Source organism: Chelonia mydas, chromosome 28 (assembly GCF_015237465.2).
Source record: "Chelonia mydas isolate rCheMyd1 chromosome 28, rCheMyd1.pri.v2, whole genome shotgun sequence".
In the NCBI taxonomy this organism is placed as follows: domain Eukaryota; kingdom Metazoa; phylum Chordata; order Testudines; family Cheloniidae; genus Chelonia; species Chelonia mydas.
In genome coordinates, this window is record NC_051268.2 from 4,473,730 (window position 1) to 4,493,331 (window position 19,602).

A 19,602-nucleotide genomic window follows, 5' to 3' on the forward strand; every position below is an offset into this window, starting at 1 on the left:
CGTATCCTCAGGGTAAATATAGCTCATGGCTTCCTGCAGATCCTAGCAGACACCAGGCAGTAGCTTCCTCCCTTCCCCCTGCAAATTTGGATGGGATGTGAAGGCCAAATTGATCCCCTCCTCTCTCCTATTTGTCTTATAACAAGCACACGGGATCTTTTTTCAGGGGAAAAGGCAATACGCCATGTTTATTGAAGATACAACAATTAGCATATGCATTCTATCACACCACACACCTACACTGTCCTGCCAGTCAATGTTATAGTTACCAGTCCAGAGTCCAGATCAATCTATTGGCCAGCTAGGTTGATCACAGGTAGGAGGAGCCGGGTTCTGTTGGTTGTGACATGATGCTTTGAAGTCTTGGCAGGACAAACCCAAAGTTTCATGGCAAGGCATCCTGTTTATATAGCGATTTTCCTTCATTGGGACCAATGAGTTTTGCACTGGCATGCTGTAATCAATTATTGTATGACGAGTGCTCGTTTTCTTAAATTGTCCTTCTCATCCTTTATCTTGTTCTTTCATCAAGTTCCTCAGGGAGTTATCCCATGCTGGTTTTGGTCACAGCTGTCTTGTCCCCATTGATAGGTGCGTGTCTCACCTTTAAAGTCGTCAATCTGTCCTCCTCTGACATTTCAATAGGGGCATGTTGCTGCCTCCTGGAGCCCTTACGTCTGTCTCCGGTTCCTCCCTCGTACATCTGGTTCAGCGACGGCCTTCACGCTTATCTCTTAAAACACACATTCCTCATTCACAGACAAAACAGAATTAATGTACATACAACATTTTGAACAGGAACATCAAATTGCAATGCAAAAGAAAACCATCATGGGATTCTTTCTTATTTCAAAATGCTAAACCTACAACAAATTGGTGACCCTCAAAGATCTGTTACCGCCTTGAAATCAGTCCAGACACGGATTCTGGCTGATGTATCTCTACCCATTGTCCAATTAGGCCATTCCTTTCGTTATTCAAAAAAGGTGGCTGGCAGGATATGATCAAATCATACACCAATACATTTAATACATGCTACGTTATTATTCTTTATGCTTCATTCTAAATTATATAAAATGCAAACATAAAATCCTACTACTACATTTTGGGGAAGAGTATGGGGGAGTTGAGTGCCTGATTTTTATTTGACCTCTTTCCAGCACTTGTTTTGATTTGGCCTTCCCCTTTCCATCCCTGCTTGAGGTTTCTGTCTCTATCACAGGAGGTGAAGCAATGGTATGTGAGAAAGAGGAGCAGAATTCTCAGCAGGAAGATGCTGGGCAAGTGGATAAACACAGAGAATTATCGCAAAGATTGAAAAGGAATGTGTCCAGGAGTAATGAGCAGGGAAAATCCTGTGAGATTCAGCACCGACCAGAGAGAGAGGAGGGAAACCAGCCAGGGGAGAAAGTGGATAAATGTATTTCCTGTCAGGAAACTCAGAAGGACATCAAGGAAACCACAACCCAGCAGGAAATCCTCAGGGGAAAGAGGAAACATACATGCACTGACTGTGGGAAAAACTTATGTGACAACTCAGCCCTTATAAAGCATCAGAGAATCCACACAGGTGAGAAACCCTATGAATGCACTGAGTGTGGGAAAAACTTCACTAACAGATCAGCCCTTCTTAATCATCAGAGAATCCACACAGGGGAGAGGCCCTATGAATGCTGTGAGTGTGGAAAATGCTTCACTAAGAGCTCAGCCCTTTCTGAACATCAGAGAATCCACACAGGGGAGAGGCCCTATGAATGCAGTGAGTGTGGGAAAAGCTTCACTCACAGATCAGGCGTTTTCCTCCATCAGAGAATCCACACAGGGGAGAGGCCCTATGAATGCTATGAGTGTGGGAAATGCTTCACTAACGGCTCAGCCCTTTCTGAACATCAGAATATCCACACAGGGGAGAGGCCCTATGAATGCAGTGAGTGTGGGAAAAGCTTCACTCACAGATCAGGCCTTTTTCTCCATCAGAGAATCCACAGAGGGGAGAGGCCCTATGAATGCCGTGAGTGTGGGAAAAACTTCACTCAGAGATCAGGGCTTTTTCTCCATCAGAGAATCCACACAGGGGAGAAGCCCTATGAATGCTGTGAGTGTGGGAAAACCTTCAATCGCAGCTCACACCTTATTAGGCATCAGAGAATCCATACAGGGGAGAGGCCTTATGAATGCAGTGAGTGTGGGAAATGCTTCACTCAGAGATCAGGCCTTTTTCTCCATCAGAGAATCCACACAGGGGAGAGGCCCTATGAATGCCGTGAGTGTGGGAAAAACTTCACTCAGAGATCAGGCCTTTCTGAACATCAGAGAATCCACACAGGGGAGAGGCCCTATAAATGCAGTGAGTGTGGGAAAAGCTTCACTCACAGATCAGGCCTTTCTACACATCAGAGAATCCACACAGGGGAGAGGCCCTATGAATGCAGTGAGTGTGAGCAAAGTTTCACTCACAGATCAGGCCTTTTTCTCCATCAGAGAATCCACAGAGGGGAGAAGCCCTATGAATGCTGTGAGTGTGGAAAAACCTTCAATCGCAGCTCACACCTTATTAGGCATCAGAGAATCCATACAGGGGAGAGGCCTTATGAATGCAGTGAGTGTGGGAAATGCTTCACTAACGGCTCAGCCCATTCTGAACATCAGAGACTCCACACAGGGGAGAGGCCCTATGAATGCAGTGAGTGTGGGAAAAACTTCACTCACAGATCAGGCCTTTCTGAACATCAGAGAATCCACACAGGGGAGAGGCCCTATGAATGCAGTGAGTGTGGGAAAAGCTTCACTCACAGATCAGGCCTTTCTACACATCAGAGAATCCACACGGGGGAGAGGCCCTATGAATGCTGTGAGTGTGGGAAAACCTTCATTCGCAGCTCGCACCTTATTAGGCATCAGAGAATCCACATAGGAGAGAGGCCCTGTGAATGCAGCGAGTGTGGGGAAAGCTTCACTAATATCTCAGCCCTTTCTGAACATCAGAGAATCCATCCAGGGGAGAGGCCCTATGAATGACGTGAGTGTGGGAATACCTTCTCTTGGCACTAAGCCCATGTTAGCTATCAGAGAATCTGCACGGGAGATCAATACCATAAAAACCTCTAGGGCTATCCGTACTTTTTTTTTTCTTTAATACTTTTCCTGATTCCCACATAGTAACTTTTAAAGCTGCTTGAACTGTTTGCAGCCTCATTTTCCCTTAGCTTGTCCAGATGAGGGGCCCATTTTTGCCTTTTGCAGTTTGCCCTGTTCTGAGGTGGACCCATTTGTCCTTTCTATCAATTCCATTGTCTCATGGGTAATTTGAGTATGCCCTTCCTATCAGGAACCAGGGAGCATCACATTTATAGCATTCCTCTTATTGCAAAGTTATTGTTAGTCACCAATGATACAGATTGTATCATTGCCAGTTCTTCTCACGTTGCTCTGGGTTGTGCTGAAAAGCAGTTATATTGGGAACTTTTCAAGTTTTATTTAAATGAAGAGGAGCAGGAGCAGGGGAAAAAAGTTCTGACCCTGGAAGGAGGTGGGGTGACTCAGAGATTCCCTCCTTCCCCATCACTGCAGAACTGTTACCTCTTGTCTGAGCCATGCAGAGTTTATCTTCATCACATTCTATCCCCCCATGTCTCAAAGTGTCATGTGATGAAGCGTTCTCAGTTGTCTGTGCTTGGAGATGATACTTTGGCTTCTTTAATCCTATATCAGAGTCGCTATGACTGGAGATGAAAGTGTGAAAGACCTGGAAGGGGAATTCAAATGGTTCCCAAATACAGTGTGATCATCTGGAGTTTAAATCCCAGGTTCCATCTATTGGTAAAGTCACTTCTGGCAAGGTGGCTGTTTTGTCCCCCATTATGGGGATGCTAGGATACTAAAATTTTGTAAATAACATAGCTGACTATTGAGACAGTCTGAGTGAAGCTGATTTGAATGGATCAGAGGAGAATGTGATGGGAGAATCTCTTGTCCTGATTCCGAATAATCAGATGTAACGTGCCCTGAAATTTCACTTGACACTTTCATTGTCATGTATTCTCTCTCTCTGTGACATGGCTTTTTATCTTTCCTGAAGAGTGTTTGGTCACCCAGTTGGATATTAGTTCTGTTTGATAGGATGTAGCTCAGATTTATTGGAGAATTTAAGACAAATGGCCATTTGCTAAAGTCATAATTTCTCACTTCAGCTTTGCTTTTTCCCCATCCCTCCATGATGACATGGAGACAGTTCAAGTGCAGTTCTGTCAACAGGAGAGAACTCTCCAATTTACTGACATGCTAACAAAGAAACAGTAGTGATTTAAAATCTCCAATCAGAAATTAAAGAAAAACTGGGCATGTTTTTGGAAGTCATTCCTTACTAACACTGCTGAGATTTTGAGTGGTTTTGTAAAGGATTCTACTTCAGAGAAATGTAAATTTACCCTTACCAAGGCCAAGGATTTGAAAAGAACTGGGGTTGAAAGAATACACACTCAGTTCTTGGTTTCCACCCCAGTAAAGGAAGCTCTGGTGACCAGTGACCCCAGGAAAATTGTTTGTACAACTCCACTTACTAGTTCAGCGTCACTGATTACAGTTCCAAAGGATGCCAGGGTTCGACTGACAACAATCACCATTCATCGTTTGGGATCCACGGGGAAGGAATGTCCTATGAAGCACTCCGTCTTTGGATCCAAACTGGCTGTCTGAGTGGGTAACAAGGACTTTCATTGCCTCATTGGTTACCATCATTTCTGCAGCCTGAATGTGTCAGGCTCCATTTTCAGACTTCTGGATACACACATGTTGAGTCCTTATTCTCTGGTTTTGTGTCTGATGCGATGGGTACACAATAAAGCTGATGTTGGCGCAGCTGCACCAATGCTATTACAGACGCTCTCAGCCAGTGGGAGAGATCTCTCCCACTATCGGACTTTCTTAGTCCACCCCCCACAAGCGGCAGTGGCTATGTTGGCAGGAGAAGCGCTCCTGCTGATGTAATGCCATCTACACAGGGGGTTAGGGCTGTGTAACTACATTGCTCAGCTGTATTGATTTTTCACACCTGTGAGCAATATAGTCACACTGATCAATGTCTTTAGTGTAGACCAGACAGTTTTCTCTTGTGTTTTATGCATTTACATCACTTCTCCTCTACCTCCTCCTACTTTAAAACATTAACAAGTTTGAAAAGAGATTTTTCCTCATGATGCAAACATTCCCACCTAGGAGACCCCTTCCACCAAGACACACGGCAGAAGAATCAGAGATATATGAACTTACAGCAGTGGTTGGGACCTACGTTGGGCCAAACCACAACTTGAGCCAAGGTTCAGTTGTTGGCAATGGGGATTAAAAGAAAACTAACACATATGACAAGAATTTGTGATCTTTGAATATATTCGTGTTACCACTGAAAATGAAATTATAGATGAAGTTATTGGATAAAGAATAAGAGACTCATGATAATCTGAATTATTTTGGAAAACTGAAAGTTGTCTTGTTTTTTGTTTTGTTAGTCATACAGGAAATGATTTCTTATCTTGAAAAGTTAATTTGATTTAATTTACCCCCTGTAGTATAAGGAATTCTGGTAGAAAACCTCACTCCAAAGGTTAGGGTGGGAGAATGTGTGTGAAAAAGAGTGTATAAGAGAATATTGGCCCAATGAAGACTACTCGCAGAGACAAGTTGTATAATTTTTTACCTGCTTAGACTGTAAGGGTCACTGACTTCCCCACTTCTCTAATTTTCAAAGGAGAGGCATGACATCTGTCATAGGATGTGACCAGCAGGTGGGAAAACTTCAATCATCAACCATCAGTATTAGGGAAAAGGTTGAAGTCCATTGCCTTTCATATCAAAAAGCCATCTAAAGGCTTGTCTACGCTGAAAAGCTACGTTGACATGGCCGCATCTGTCAGGGGTGTGAAAAATCCACTCTGCTGAGAGAAGTAGTTAATGTGACCTTAGACCCAGTGAAGACAATGTTAGATTCTTAGAAGAGTACTTCCAGTGTTTGAAGTGTAGACATAGCCTTAGACAGAGTGATCCCCTATGGGAAGCGAGTCGTGACATCAATTCTAATTTTGACTCATCTCCCTGTATGTGAGAAAGCTACTAGTATGGAGGGCGGAGCCAGCTGTCCGATCGCCTGGTTCCTCAACTGTAGCTGCAGCTCTTAGAACCCATCAGGCCAAAGACTGAGAGAAATAGAGTTCCAACCATTGCCATTTTAGTACCTTATTGTTCCTTTCTCTATTTTTTGTGCTGGCCTTTCTGTTATATCAGGGTGTGACGGTATAGCTCAGTGCATGTGAGACAAAAACTCATTGGTGCCGATTGCCAAATGGGTCACTGTTGTTCACAAGCAACTTCTGTATCAGACTTGAGAAACTCGCCGCACCTAATACACTGATTTTATGATATTTATCCAGGAAGCATAGCAGTGAGATCTCTACTGAAAGCTTGTTAATTACTGATACTCCTAATCACTGAGAGAGGTGAGTATGAGTCATATTGAAGGAGTAATGCAAGTGCATGGAAAATTATACCCATATGGTATTGTCATGAAAAGTGAGTCACTCCAATCATTGGTCTTGGTGGGAACAGCCCATTCCAGTGGGAGGGAATTGTCACCCCTCCCTTGCTAGCTAATTATGCAATGTATTGCTCCATTGTCAACCTTTACACCAACCCAGAAAAGCCAATGGAAAACTATGAAAGCCAAACTGTAGACGTCAAAACCCTGTGGAAGTGAAAAGGCCAATACGACAATGAGGAAATCATCCTTTCTGTGAATAAAGACAAAAAACTGCTTCAGTTTATGACAAAAGAGATCCCTAACAACCAGTGGTGATTTTTATAAAAGGCAGGGCCCTGGCTCCTAGGGACGAGCAATCACTGCAACAGACTGAAATGTGAGGTGAGACTCTACTTAGATCGGGAAAGGTAACTATTAAAAAGTGTAGGTTGCATTTTGTGATTTTGTTTTGTTGGTAACGATTGGTTTCCGTCACTCACATTTGTTTCTGTTTAAATCTCTCTCTTGTTAAATACATTTCTGTTTGTTCGATAACTGTACTCAAGTGCTGTGTGTGATATGGTAGCAGTGATCTACAGTAAAACTGGTAACCTGGGATGTACCATTGCTTTGGGCAGAGGGGACCTGGGATTTCTCTGAATATCTGGTGATCGGGGCTAGACCTGAGAGTGGGACACGCTGATGGAACTCAGGGGTTCCGGTGCCTCTATTGTCAACTGGCAGGGCTGCTGTAGCTCAGAGAAGGGTGCTTGAGTGCCTGACAGGCTGGTGAGTTTGGTTGCTAACATCCAGCTCCCCAATGCAAAAGTCCCTCTTCCTAGTGTCAGGTGGCAACAAGGAGACTCTCAGTCCTCAGCACCCTGAGAAGGGTCACAATGTCCATCTTATATTGATCCACCTGTCAAATCCACACAGGGAAAGCACCCGATAGCATAGTTCCCTGAATCAAAATAGCCCTAAAATTCTGCCTGTGAAATCCATGGAACATGTGCTCTTCCCTCTGTGAGAGCATGTAAAGCATCCAGTCTCTGGAGGGTAGGATTTGGGTCCAGAGTGACCTAGACAAATTGGAGGATTGGGCCAAAAGAAATCTGAGGACGTTGAACAAGGACAAGTGCAGAGTCCTGCACTTAGGAAAGAAGAATCCCATCCACCGCTACAGGCTGGGGACTGACTGGCTAAGTGGCAGTTCTGCAAAAAAAGGACCTGGGGATTACAGTGGATGAGAAGGTGGATATGAGCCAACAGTGTGCCTTTGTTGCCAAGAAGGCTAATGGCATATTGGGCTGCATTAATAGGAGTGTTGCCAGCAGATCGAGGGAAGTGATTATTCCCCTCTATTTGGCACGGGTGATGCCATATCTGGACTACTGCGTCCAGTTTTGGGCCCTCCCCCCCCCACTACAGAAAGGATGTTGACAAATTGGAGAGAATTCAGCGGAGGGCAACTAAAATGATTACGGGGCTGGGGCACATGATTTATGAGGAGAGGCTGAGGGAACTGGGGTTATTTAGTCTGCAGAAGAGAAGAGTGAGGGGGGATTTGATAGCAGCCTTCAGCTACCTGAAGGGGGGTTCCAAAGAAGATGGAGCTTGGCTGTTCTCAGTGGTGGCCAATGACAGAACAAGGAGTAATGGTCTCAAGTTGCAGTGGGGGAGGTCTAGGTTGGATATTAGGAAAAACTGTTTCCCTAGGAGGGTGGTGAAGCATGGGAATAGGTTCCCTAGGGAGGTGGTGGAATATCTATCCTTAGAGGTTTTTAAGGCCGGGCTTGACAGAGCCCTGGCTGGGATCATTTAGTTGGGGTTGGTCCTGCTTTGAGCAGGGGGTTGGACTAGATGACCTCCTGAGGTCTCTTCTAACCCTAATCTTCTATGATTCTAAGTAGCTGCAAGTGGTTCCCAAAAGTGTCTTTGTGTTCACATCTGTAAAGATGCTCGGAATGGGCAACAGGGATGGATCACTTGATGATGACCTGTTCTGTTCATTCCCTCTGAAGCACCTGGCTTTGACCATTCTTGGAAGACAGGACACTGGGCTAGATGGACCATTGGTCTGACCCAGTATGGCTGTTCTTACGTTTTATGTACAGGAATGAGGCACTTATAAATCAGAAATGGGGGAGGGGCTCTAAATTTAAATCAGTTTTAGAGAGAATAGCATTCAAACACTGTGACACTCGATGTATGGAAGAAATAAGTGATCCCCAGCTCCTTCCCCCGAGCTTTAGGTGGGGATTAACTGCCAACAGCTGCTCTGAGGGGAGCGGTATAAATCCCTGTGGGTGCAGCTCACCACCTGGTTCTCCTGGGGCAGATGGTGAGTTGCTGGGCAGGGATGCTGCACCGGCTGGGGTCTGAAATATGAACAGGGGTCTAAGGACTCTACAGCGGCCTCCAGTGGGAGTCGAGGATGCTGAGGCAGTGGAATCGGAGCATCACAGTTATCAAGATTCAAAGCGGGTTGGAGATGGAGAGGAGGGGAATGACTCTGCTAGATTTTTAGTGCATCCCTTTAACTACTCGCCCACGACAACCTGGCATCCCCCAGCTTTCTCACAGCACTGTGGTTGTGTTCTCTGAGGAAAGGGGCTTCAAGGAACTGGTATTTCCAGCTGCATTAAAGAATCATAAGGGAGAAGGAAGAGTTAATGTCTTAGAAAAGTCTCCTGTGTGTAAGATGGGTGGGAGGGTGTACAGAAGACAGTTTGCTCCAGTTTCTTTTCTCTGGGATTTCCTTTGGAAAAGTTGAAGCAGGGAGCAAAACCACCTGTGCTCTCTGAGGCTTGAACTCAGGACCTTCAGATTATGAGACTGATATACTGCCAATTTCACTAAGAAGGCTGTGAAAGGCTTTTGGCTAAGTGCATGTAGGATACTCCTACAGCAGTGACTGGGGCAGGTAAGGTGCCAGGAGTGTGCTGGAAGAAGCAGGGAGATCTGGTGCCCAGAGACCTTTCCTGGCAGCTTTCTCAGCACCAAACTAACCAACTTCCTCTGACACTGAACAATCCACCAGGGATTAAGAGCAGTACTAGGGGGCTTTCTCCTTGCCACTTCTGCTGGCATGGGCACACATCATGGAGGCCTTTCTAGAAGAGAATTTGGAACTGAGTTGGGAAAAACAGTTTCAAAACAGGAAGCTCAGGTTTAGATTCATTTATTTAAACTATTAAATAATCCTTCTATCCTAGCATCACAATCAATATAAGTGCTTCAGCCTTATGGTTTTCCAGAGGGAAAACTTAACTTCTCTCCAAAGGGAGTTGAGAGAAAACACTTTTCAGAGTCCAGGAGAGACAAGGCAGCTGAGGGTCAGAGCCTGTAGTGGACCAGCTTCTGTTGGTGAAGGCGAGCTTTGGAGCTAACCCAGAACTCCTCTTCAGCTGTGTGTAGACCCAAAGTTTGTCTCTTCCACAAACAGAAATTAGAACACGAGAACGGCCATACTAGGTCACAGCAAGGGTCCGTCTAGCCCACTATCCTGTCTTCTGACAGTGGCCAATGCCAGGTGCCCAGAGGGAATGAACAGAACAGGGAACCCTCAAGTGATCCATCCCCTGTCGCCCATTCCCAGCTTCTGGCAAAGAGAGGATAGAACACCATCCTTACACATGCTGGTAATAGCCATTGATGGACCTGTCCTCCATGAACTTATGTAGTCCAGTTTCGAGCCCTGTTCTAGTCTTGGCTTTTACAACATCCTCCGGCAAAGAGTTCCACAGGTTGACTCCGCATTGTGTGAAGAAATACTTCCTTTTGTTCTCTTCACACCTGCCGCCTAGTCATTTCATTTGGTGACCCCTAGATCTTGTGTTATGAGAAGGAGTAAATAACACTCCCAACCTTGGTCCTTTAAAAGATATTATGTGACCCCCACTCCTTGTGTCTCATGTCCTGGGACTAACATGGATACACCAACATCACAAACAAGAAGGTTCAAAGTCAATACACATGGAAGAAGCATCTTCCGTTTCATTCCTTATGTCCTGGTCCCATCCTGTGGCCATTTCCTTTCCCTCCTTTCTGTTAAAAGCTTTGGTGTTTTGCACAGAAACATTATTTCCTCAGGAGAGACCAAGGAGTGGGAGCTGCATTCCTGTCCCAGTCACTAGAAGGAGGCAGACAAAGGCCTTTAAGATGAGGCGTCCATCACTGTCAAAAAATCATCTCCCTCCTGCAGGTCACTGGCAGCCTGAATTTGTTCCTTATCGTCCTGGAGTCTGGGGCTGGAATCAGCACTGTCCAGCCCCTCTGTATGTAGCAGGAACAAACACAAACCTTGTCTTTAAAACAAGCTGTCCCCTTCCTTCTCAGGGAAGATTTTTCTATGATTGAAGTTGAGCTTCAGTTCCCCTCTCCTAGGGGCGGGTTGGGGGTGGGGCCAGCTCCCAATGAGCTCTGTTTTCACCTTTGCTCCCTTCGGTCACTCTGGGATGGTAACTCTGCTCCCAGCTGTCAGGCAGCTTCCAGCCCATTTACTCTACATGGTCATGTGTCACCCCCTTCGCTAGCACACATACCCTGCAGGAAAGCTGCTTCTGCCAGCTATGTTGGTGGTATAATGGTGAGTATAGCTGCTTTCCAAAGAGTTGACCTGAGTTCAATTTCCAGCCAACACAATAATGCCTTTTCTCCTTTGTTGTTTCCTTGTCTGGAAGTGGTTTAATTTCAGTCACATTGTGGTATAATCACATTATCAATAGAATGAGACAATAAATGTCTCAAAGCCCAGCAGGTCACAGAGGATGGAGGCATACAAGGGGCTGGAATGTGTCATCTGAGAAAGACAGAACACTTGGAAATCTCCATCTCCCATCCCCTTGCCTTCACTGTTATGATTCCAGCTGTGTGCGATGTTTTATGATGTTCCTGCATGATGGGGAAATAAAGTTTTGAGTCAGTTTTTGCTCCTGCAGATTTCTTTGCTGTTACAGTTATAATGACATGAACAAAAGGGAGGCAAAAAACAAAACAAAAAAACCCACCCAAATTGCAATACAGTTAGGGAAAGAGAAGATCATGTGTAAGAGAAAGAATTTTTATTTTTAAATAATACTAAAAAGAGAGCCGGGGGGAAAGAGAACAAGTATGTGACGATCCCCTTGATATTTCAATTCACTTTGCTAGAATCAAAGTTCAGACTTGACACTGTGGAAAACCTACAACTACCCGTCTCTCTGAACACCTGTGATGAGCAAGCTCGAGTTGGGACACTTGTTCTGCTTCAATCATGTATTGCTTCTCTGAGTGTTCTCTGTCTCTTTCTTCTCCCCCCATTTCTCATCTCCAATATCGCTGGCTTTCTCTTCTTGCTCCCTCTCATCCTGCCCTTTCCCAAGGACTCACACTCTACAGCATTTAGGAAAAGCCAGAGCTTCCATGTTCTGCACATGATCCTGTGTCAGAGGACGTGTGACCCAGGTCAGAACCAGTCACCAGAACAATATGACCCTTTATTGGAGACTTCTCTGCCTACTCTGCAATTTACACCTGCCCCCCACTAAAGGGGGTGGGGCACAGCTCTGACTCAGATGTCCCACAGGAGAAATTTCAGCCCAAAGACAAATTCATGTGAATTGTTGAAAAGTGAAGAGCCCCTTTCCCCCCACCCCAAATCCCCAGAACTCTAGTGTCACCCCCATGGCATCAGCACAGGGAACCCAGTGGGATGGGGTTACAGAATACAAGGGGGAGGGAGCAGGGGAGAGAGGTGACAGGGAGTCTCTCTTTTTCCTTCTCTCTTCACTTTCTGTTCTTCTCTTCTCTTCCAGGAACTGCAGTCACAGCAGGGATGGGTTTGTCTCATTATTAGGGATCCGTGTCTGTCACGGAGGTAGCAGAAGTCATGGATTCTGTGACTTCCTGTTACCTCTGACTTCTGCAGTGGCCACTGTGGCTGACTCCAGGGCCACCCAAGCAGCTGGCCCTGGGGACCACCCGAGCAGCGGCCAATGCGGCTGGCCCTGGGGACTGCCTGAGCAGCAGTTCTGAGGGCAGCAGGAGTAGCGACAGCTCAGTGGCTCCCGGCAGCACTCCTGGGGTGGTCAGAGAAGCAGCTGACCCCCTGGGGCTCCCCCCCAGCAGCAGCTGGAGTGGCAGCCGGCCCCTGGGGCTTCTCCCCCTGCAGGTGGTGCCATGGGCCCCTCCCCCCCCGACAGCTGCTGCCACGGATCCCCTGGGCTCCGCTCCCCAAGTTTCAATGCAGGGTATTTATGGTATAGGTCATGGGCAATGATTTTTTGTTTCTTGCCCGTGATGTGTCTATGACATTTATTAAAAATACCCGTGATTAAATCATCGCCTTACTCATTATCGATCAAATAAATCAAAACCCTTCCACCTGCAAGTGGATTTAGCCCAGGACCCTCAGAGTCAGCAGCTCTTACACCCCACACTGAGCTCTCTGGTCAGGTGTCCTAGCACTGGAAGCCTCCTTTTTAAATCCTAAAATAGCATTTTTGCACCAGGGGGGCTGAAATTTTGGACTGGACGTTGTAGCTCCTCTGTTATTTTATTGAATTGCTTCAAAACAGAAAGTCGCCCGAGGGCCAGGCTCTCTGCCATGGAAACAGCTGCCACTGCTCTCCAGGAGTCTGTGCGCACCACACAGCAAAGTACAAACCTGCTCCGAACTGAAGCGAGGTCAGACAGTGACAGTAACGCAAATACTTCAGACTATTAACCCTAGGTCCCTTTCTTTCTTTAACCCAGGACATGCCAGTCAACGGTTAGCCATGGCGTTATCTTCATCTTAAAATACCTCTCAGTATGTTTAACAGAGGAAGTGAAACCCCCTCCCACAAATGGCTCCCTGTTAAGGAGTTGTACCATACCTGCCCCTGGAGACTGGTTTTATACCCTTAGAGCTTTTTCTTTTCAAACCCCTTATCCCAATCTATGGGCCAACCTCTGCATTTCAGAGTTCAGAATTTACTCTCATCACCCTAGTATAGCACTTTCCATGTGAATTGGGCAAAGCAAGCGGGGGAAGCCACGTGGCTAATGAAAACCGATGCTCTGGGTGAGGCCTGAACTCATAACATCAGCAGTGTTCCCCCCTCCACTAAAACCAGTTGCATCACCGCAGGTGCTTCTTAGGCAAAGTTGGGAAGTAGGCAGTTACCTGTGTCTTTGGTTAGCACCTCTGCATGGTAACTAAAAGGCTGATGGTTCAAATCCAACTGACAATGGAGCTTTTTAGCGATGAGAATCCAGAACATTTTAACAGGAAGAAAATCTCCTCTATTCTCATCTAGCCCCTTTTGACTCATAGAATCATAGAATATCAGGGTTGGAAGGGACCTCAGGAGGTCATCTAGTCCAACCCCCTGGTCAAAGCAGGATCAATCCCCAATTAAATCATCCCAGCCAGGGCTTTGTCAAGCCTGACCTTAAAAATATCGAAGGAAGGAGATTCCACCACCTCCCTAGGTAATGCATTCCAGTGTTTCACCACCCTCCTAGTGAAAAAGTTTTTCCTAATATCCCACGTAAACCTCCCCCACTGCAACTTGAGACCATTACTCCTTGTTCTGTCATCTGCTACCACTGAGAACAGTCAAGAGCCATCCTCTTTGGAACCCCCTTTCAGGTAGTTGAAAGCAGCTATCAAATCCCCCCTCATTCTTCTCTTCCATAGACTAAACATCCCCAGTTCCCTCAGCCTCTCCTCATAAGTCATGTGTTCCAGTCCCCTAATCATTTTTGTTGCCCTCCGCTGGACTCTTTCCAATTTTTCCACATCCTTCTTGTAGTGTGGGGCCCAAAACTGGACACAGTACTCCAGATGAGGCCTCACCAATGTCGAATAGAGGGGAATGATCACGTCCCTCGATCTGCTGGCAATGCCCCTACTTATACATCCCAAAATGCCATTGGCCTTCTTGGCAACAAGGGCACATTGTTGACTCATATCTAGCTTCTCGTCCACTGTAACCCCTAGGTCCTTTTCTGCAGAACTGCTGCCGAGCCATTCGGTCCCTAGTCTGTAGCGGTGCATTGGATTCTTCCGTCCTAAGTGCAGGACTCTGCACTTGTCCTTGTTGAACCTCATCAGATTTCTTTTGGCCCAATCCTCCAATTTGTCTAGGGCCCTCTGTATCCTATCCCTACCCTCCAGCGTATCTCCCACTCCTCCCAGTTTAGTGTCATCGGCAAACTTGCTGAGGGTGCAGTCCACACCATCCTCCAGATCATTAATGAAGCTACTGAACATAACCGGCCCGAGGACCGACCCTTGGGGCGCTCCACTTGATACCGGCTGCCAACTAGACATGGAGCCATTGATCACTACCCGTTGAGCCCGACGATCTAGCCAGCTTTCTATCCACCTTATAGCCCATTCATCCACCCCATACTTCTTTAACTTGCTGGCAAGAATACTGTGGGAGACAAGTGTCAAAAGCTTTGCTAAAGTCAAGGAACAACACGTCTACTGCTTTCCCTTCATCCACAGAACCAGTTATCTTGTCATAGAAGGCAATTAGGTTAGTCAGGCATGACTTGCCCTTGGTGAATCCATGCTGACTGTTCCTGATCACTTTCCTCTCCTCTAAGTGCTTCAGAATGGATTCCCTGAGGACATGCTCCATGATTTTTCCAGGGACTGAGGTGAGGCTGACTGCCCTGTAGTTCCCAGGATCCTCCTCCTTCCCTTTTTTAAAGATGGACACTACATTAGCCTTTTTCCAGTCTTCCGGGACTTCCCCCGATCTCCATGAGTTTTCAAAGATAATGGCCAATGGCTCTGCAATCACGTCCGCCAACTCCTTTAGCACTCTTGGATGCAGAGCATCCGGCCCTATGGACTTGTGCTCGTGCAGCTTTTCTAAATAGTCCCTAACCACCTCTTTCTCCACAGAGGGCTGGTGACCTCCTCCCCATGCTGTGCTGCCCAGTGCAGTAGTCTGGGAGCTGACCTTGTTCGTGAAGACAGAGGCAAAAAAAGCATTGAGTACATTAGCTTTTTCCACATCCTCTGTCACTAGATTGCCTCCTTCATTCAGTAAGGGGCCCACACTTTCCTTGATTTTCTTCTTGTTGCTAACATACCTAAAGAAACCCTTCTTGGTACTCTTAACATCTCTTGCTAGCTGCAACTCCAGGTGTGATTTGGCCTTCCTGATTTCACTCCTGCATCCCCGAGCAATATTTTTATACTCATCCCTGGTCATTTGTCCAATCTTCCACTTCTTGTAAGCTTCTTTTTTATGTTTAAGATCCGCAAGGATTTCACTGTTAAGCCAAGCTGGTCGCCTGCCATATTTACTATTCTTTCTACACATCGGGATGGTTTGTCCCTGTAACCTCAATGAGGATTCTTTAAAATACAGCCAGCTCTCCTGGACTCCTTTCCCCCTCATGTTATTCTCCCAGGGGATCCTGCCCATCAGTTCCCTCAGGGAGTCTAAGTCTGCTTTTCTGAAGTCCAGGGTCCATATTCTGCTGCTTTCCTTTCTTCCTTGTGTCAGGATCCTGAACTTGACCATCTCATGGTCACTGCCTCCCCGGTTCCCATCCACTTTTGCTTCCCCTACTAGTTCTTCCCGGTTTGTGAGCAGCAGGTCAAGAAGAGCTATATCTTGTATAGCATCATAGAAATGTAGGGCTGGACAGGACCTCAAGACACCATCAAGTCCAGCTCTCTCTGCCAGGGCAAGACCAAGTATATGTAGATTATCTCTGACAGAGATTTGTCCTACCTGTTTTTAAAAACTTCTAGGGAAAGAGACTCCACAACCACCCTTGTAAAACTATTCCAGAGATTAACTACCTTAGCTCTGGTGACACTGTGACGTTCCCCTCTGGTGTTATCTGGACCTGTGATCTGCTAGGTCACTCCAATCCTTGACTCTGGGAGCCAGCGTTACCCTGCTCTGCTGTGAGAACCCCCCTACTCCTGGGCTGTTCACGCACAGCCTCTGGCATGTAAGCTGCTCCCAGCTACTTGCAAGCGAATAACACTAGCCAATATCTCCGGTTCCAGACACAACCCTAGGAACCGCCGTCTTGCAACGTCCAGTTATGCCCACTGGACGCTGCAACCATATATGAATTCTTCAATTTAACAAGGAAATTGATATGTACCAGGCTTGTTATCCCAAGGGGAGTCTCTGACACACTTCAAACCAAACACACTGCTTCAGATAGAATAAACAAACAGATTTATTAACTATAAAGACAGATTTTAAGTGATTATAAGTCAAAGCATAACAAGTCAGAGTGGTTACCAAAAGAAAAGAAAATATAAGTACACAGTCTAAACTCTCAGTCCTATTAGACTGGATTAAGCAGTTTTTTTCACCCCACTGGATATTGTTGTCCTTAATATACAGGTTTGTTCCTTAAACCTGGGCCAGTCTCCTGTGTTGGAGTCTTTTCTTCTTCTCAGGGTCTTGGTTGCTTGCAGCGTAGGTGAGGGCAGGAGAAGAGCCCAGTAAGTGTCTGTTTTGTCTGTCTTACACCCTCAGTCCATGTGCTTGTAGAACACAAGTCCAGGCATGTCTGTGGGGCATTGCTGAGTCTTTCCAAGCAAGGTTGAGCAATTCCCCTAGTATGGCCTCATGCAGGTGAGTCACTGTATTGTAGCTCCCTTGCTGGACAATGGCTGTTGATGGGTTCTTTGATACCCAGCCCGGGCGTTGGTTACTTTACTTGCTGTTGCCTCTGGGGAGCTAATATTTGGCTGATTCCCCAACTTACAGCGTACTTTAGTGACCACCATACAACATAATTCTCATAACTTCATATGCATTACTGATACACATATATGGATAGAGAAATGACTTTCAGGAGATCATAACCTTTCCCCTGGTACCTTATGTTTTATATGTTAGACTACGATTATATAAAAATGAAGAATACGGGGGTTACAGTGCATTCCCCCAAGGTATAGAATGTCCCAAACACCCACACAGATTTTTGTGGTGAGCAGCTCTAGAGAGAGAGGAGACCCCAGTGAGTGGGCAGCTGGGTAAATAAACTGAAGTTGGGAGGAGAAACGTAGACGTTTCCAAGGTCACCCAGGCCGTCCATTGGATCCCAGTTCTAGTGCCACCGTACTGCTATTTTGCGTACTGAAGGTCTCTGCCACACTGGTGTTTTAGGCATTGGTGCAAACCCTTAGTATAGACAGAATTTACACTAGTGCACTCTGATTGGCACTGGTGCACCATGTCCCAGTTTGAAGGTTTGGGATGGGGGGGAACAGTGACCCCACTGAGGCCTGGGGCTGACTGAACAGTGCAGCTGGTAAGGGAGGGGCAGCAGTGAGTGCTGGAGGTATGAGCCAGGAGCACAGCCCCACAGGACTGGACACTGACGTCTCCTGACCCAGGACACACCCCCCAGCTGTGTGCAGGGACTGGAGCTGAGCTACCCTGCCAGGACAGCCTGTGCATCCATGCACAAACCACCTCTTCCTGCAGCCTAATACAGTGGGGTCCAGGGAACTTTCCAAGCTGTGGGTGACAGGTCTCTGGGGTTACTGGGGTCTGTTCCTGGCTCTGTCACTGACCTGCTTGGTGACCTAGGGAAAGTCACAGCCCCTCTCTGTTTTCCTCCTACCCATTGTCTGTTTGGATTGTGATCTCTTTGGGGCAAGGACTGTCCCTCTCTGTCTGTGCAGTGCCCCAGCACAATGAGGGTGCTGATCTCAGTCATATTCTCTGCCATGCACAGCACAATGGGACCCTGATCGCCGTCAGTGTCTGCAACGCAAGGCACAGTTTATAGACTCACAGACTTTAACTGTCAGAAGGGACTATAATGATAATCTAGTCTGACCTGCACATCACAGGCCACAGAACCTCATTCACCCACTCCTGTAATAGACCCCTAACCTCGGGCTGAGTTAATGAAGTCCTCAAATCATTATTTAAAGACTTCAAGTTACAAAAAGCCCACCATTTACATTAGTTCAAACCTGCAAATGACCCATGCCATGCTCCATGCTGCAGAGGAAGGCAAAAAACCCACCCCAGGGTCTCTGCCATTCTGAGTCTGGGCAAAATTCCTTCCCATCTCGAAATATAGCAGTCAGTTAGACCCTGAGCATATGGGCAAGACCCAGCAGCCAGACAGCTGGGAGAGAATTCTCTGTAGTAACTCAGAGCCCTCCCCATCTAGTGTCCCATCACCGGCCTTTGGAGATATTTGCTGTTAGCAGTTGCAGATTTACTACATGCCATTGTAGGCAGTCCCATCATACCAATCCCTCCAGAAAGGTATCGAGCTCAGTCTTGATGCCAGTTAGGTTTTTTGCCCCCACTGCTTCCCTTGGTTCCACAACTTCACTTTGATGGTTAGAAACCTTCGCCTAATTTCAAGCCTAAACTTATTGATGGCCAATAGCCATTTGTTCTAGTGCAACCATTGGTGCTTAACCTAAATAACTCGTCTCCTTCCCTGGTATTTTTTCTTCTGATGTATTTATAGAGAGTAATTATATCTCCCCTCGGCCTTCTTTTGGTTAGGCTAAACAAGCCAAGCTCTTTGAGTCTCCTCTCGTAAGGCAGATTTTCCATTCCTCGGATCATCCTCGTAGCCCTTCTCTGCACCTGTTCCATTTTGAATTCCTCCTTCTTAAACATGGGAAACCAGAATGGCCCACAGTATTTCAGATGAGGTCTCATCAGGGCTTTGTATAATAGTACTAATCCTTCCCTGTGTCTACTGGAAATACCTCACCTGATGCATCCTAGGACTGCATTAACCTATTTCGCGGTCACATCACATTGGCAGCTCATAATTATCCTGTGCTCAACCAATACACCCAGGTCTTTCTCCTCCTCTGTCACTTCCAATTGATAAGTCCCCAGCTTATTGCAAAAATTCTTGTCGTTAGTCCCTAAGTGCATAATTTTGCACTATTAATTTTCATCCCATTTCTATTACTCCATCTTTCAAGGTCATGCAGATCTTAGAATCATAGAATATCAGGGCTGGAAGGGACCTCAGGAGGTCATCTAGTCCAACCCCCTGCTCAAAGCAGGACCAATCCCCAATTAAATCATCCCAGCCAGGGCTTTGTCAAGCCTGACCATCTTCTTGGATGATATTCCTGTCCTCCT

At 46.3% G+C, this 19,602-nt stretch overlaps 3 protein-coding genes across 17 annotated transcripts in view; 1 reads left to right on the top strand and 2 right to left on the bottom strand.

The window, feature by feature from the left end:
* The window catches only part of LOC102943236 (zinc finger protein 883), a 2,438,435-nt gene that overhangs the window by 1,044,278 nt on the left and 1,374,555 nt on the right, over positions 1 to 19,602 (top strand). For both annotated transcript variants that reach the window (XM_043537233.1, XM_043537230.1), the window contains one exon: positions 1,223 to 7,058. In XM_043537233.1, coding sequence (XP_043393168.1) covers positions 1,223 to 3,018 — 1,796 coding nt within the window. In that variant the 3' untranslated portion in view covers positions 3,019 to 7,058. Of the gene's footprint in view, positions 1 to 1,222 lie in introns of those variants that run through there.
* LOC114020163 (zinc finger protein 501) overlaps positions 1 to 19,602 on the bottom strand; it is a 1,907,800-nt gene that overhangs the window by 1,010,279 nt on the left and 877,919 nt on the right. The window lies entirely within an intron of this gene.
* Positions 1 to 19,602, bottom strand: part of LOC119564595 (zinc finger protein 883) — a 1,467,279-nt gene that overhangs the window by 162,078 nt on the left and 1,285,599 nt on the right. The window lies entirely within an intron of this gene.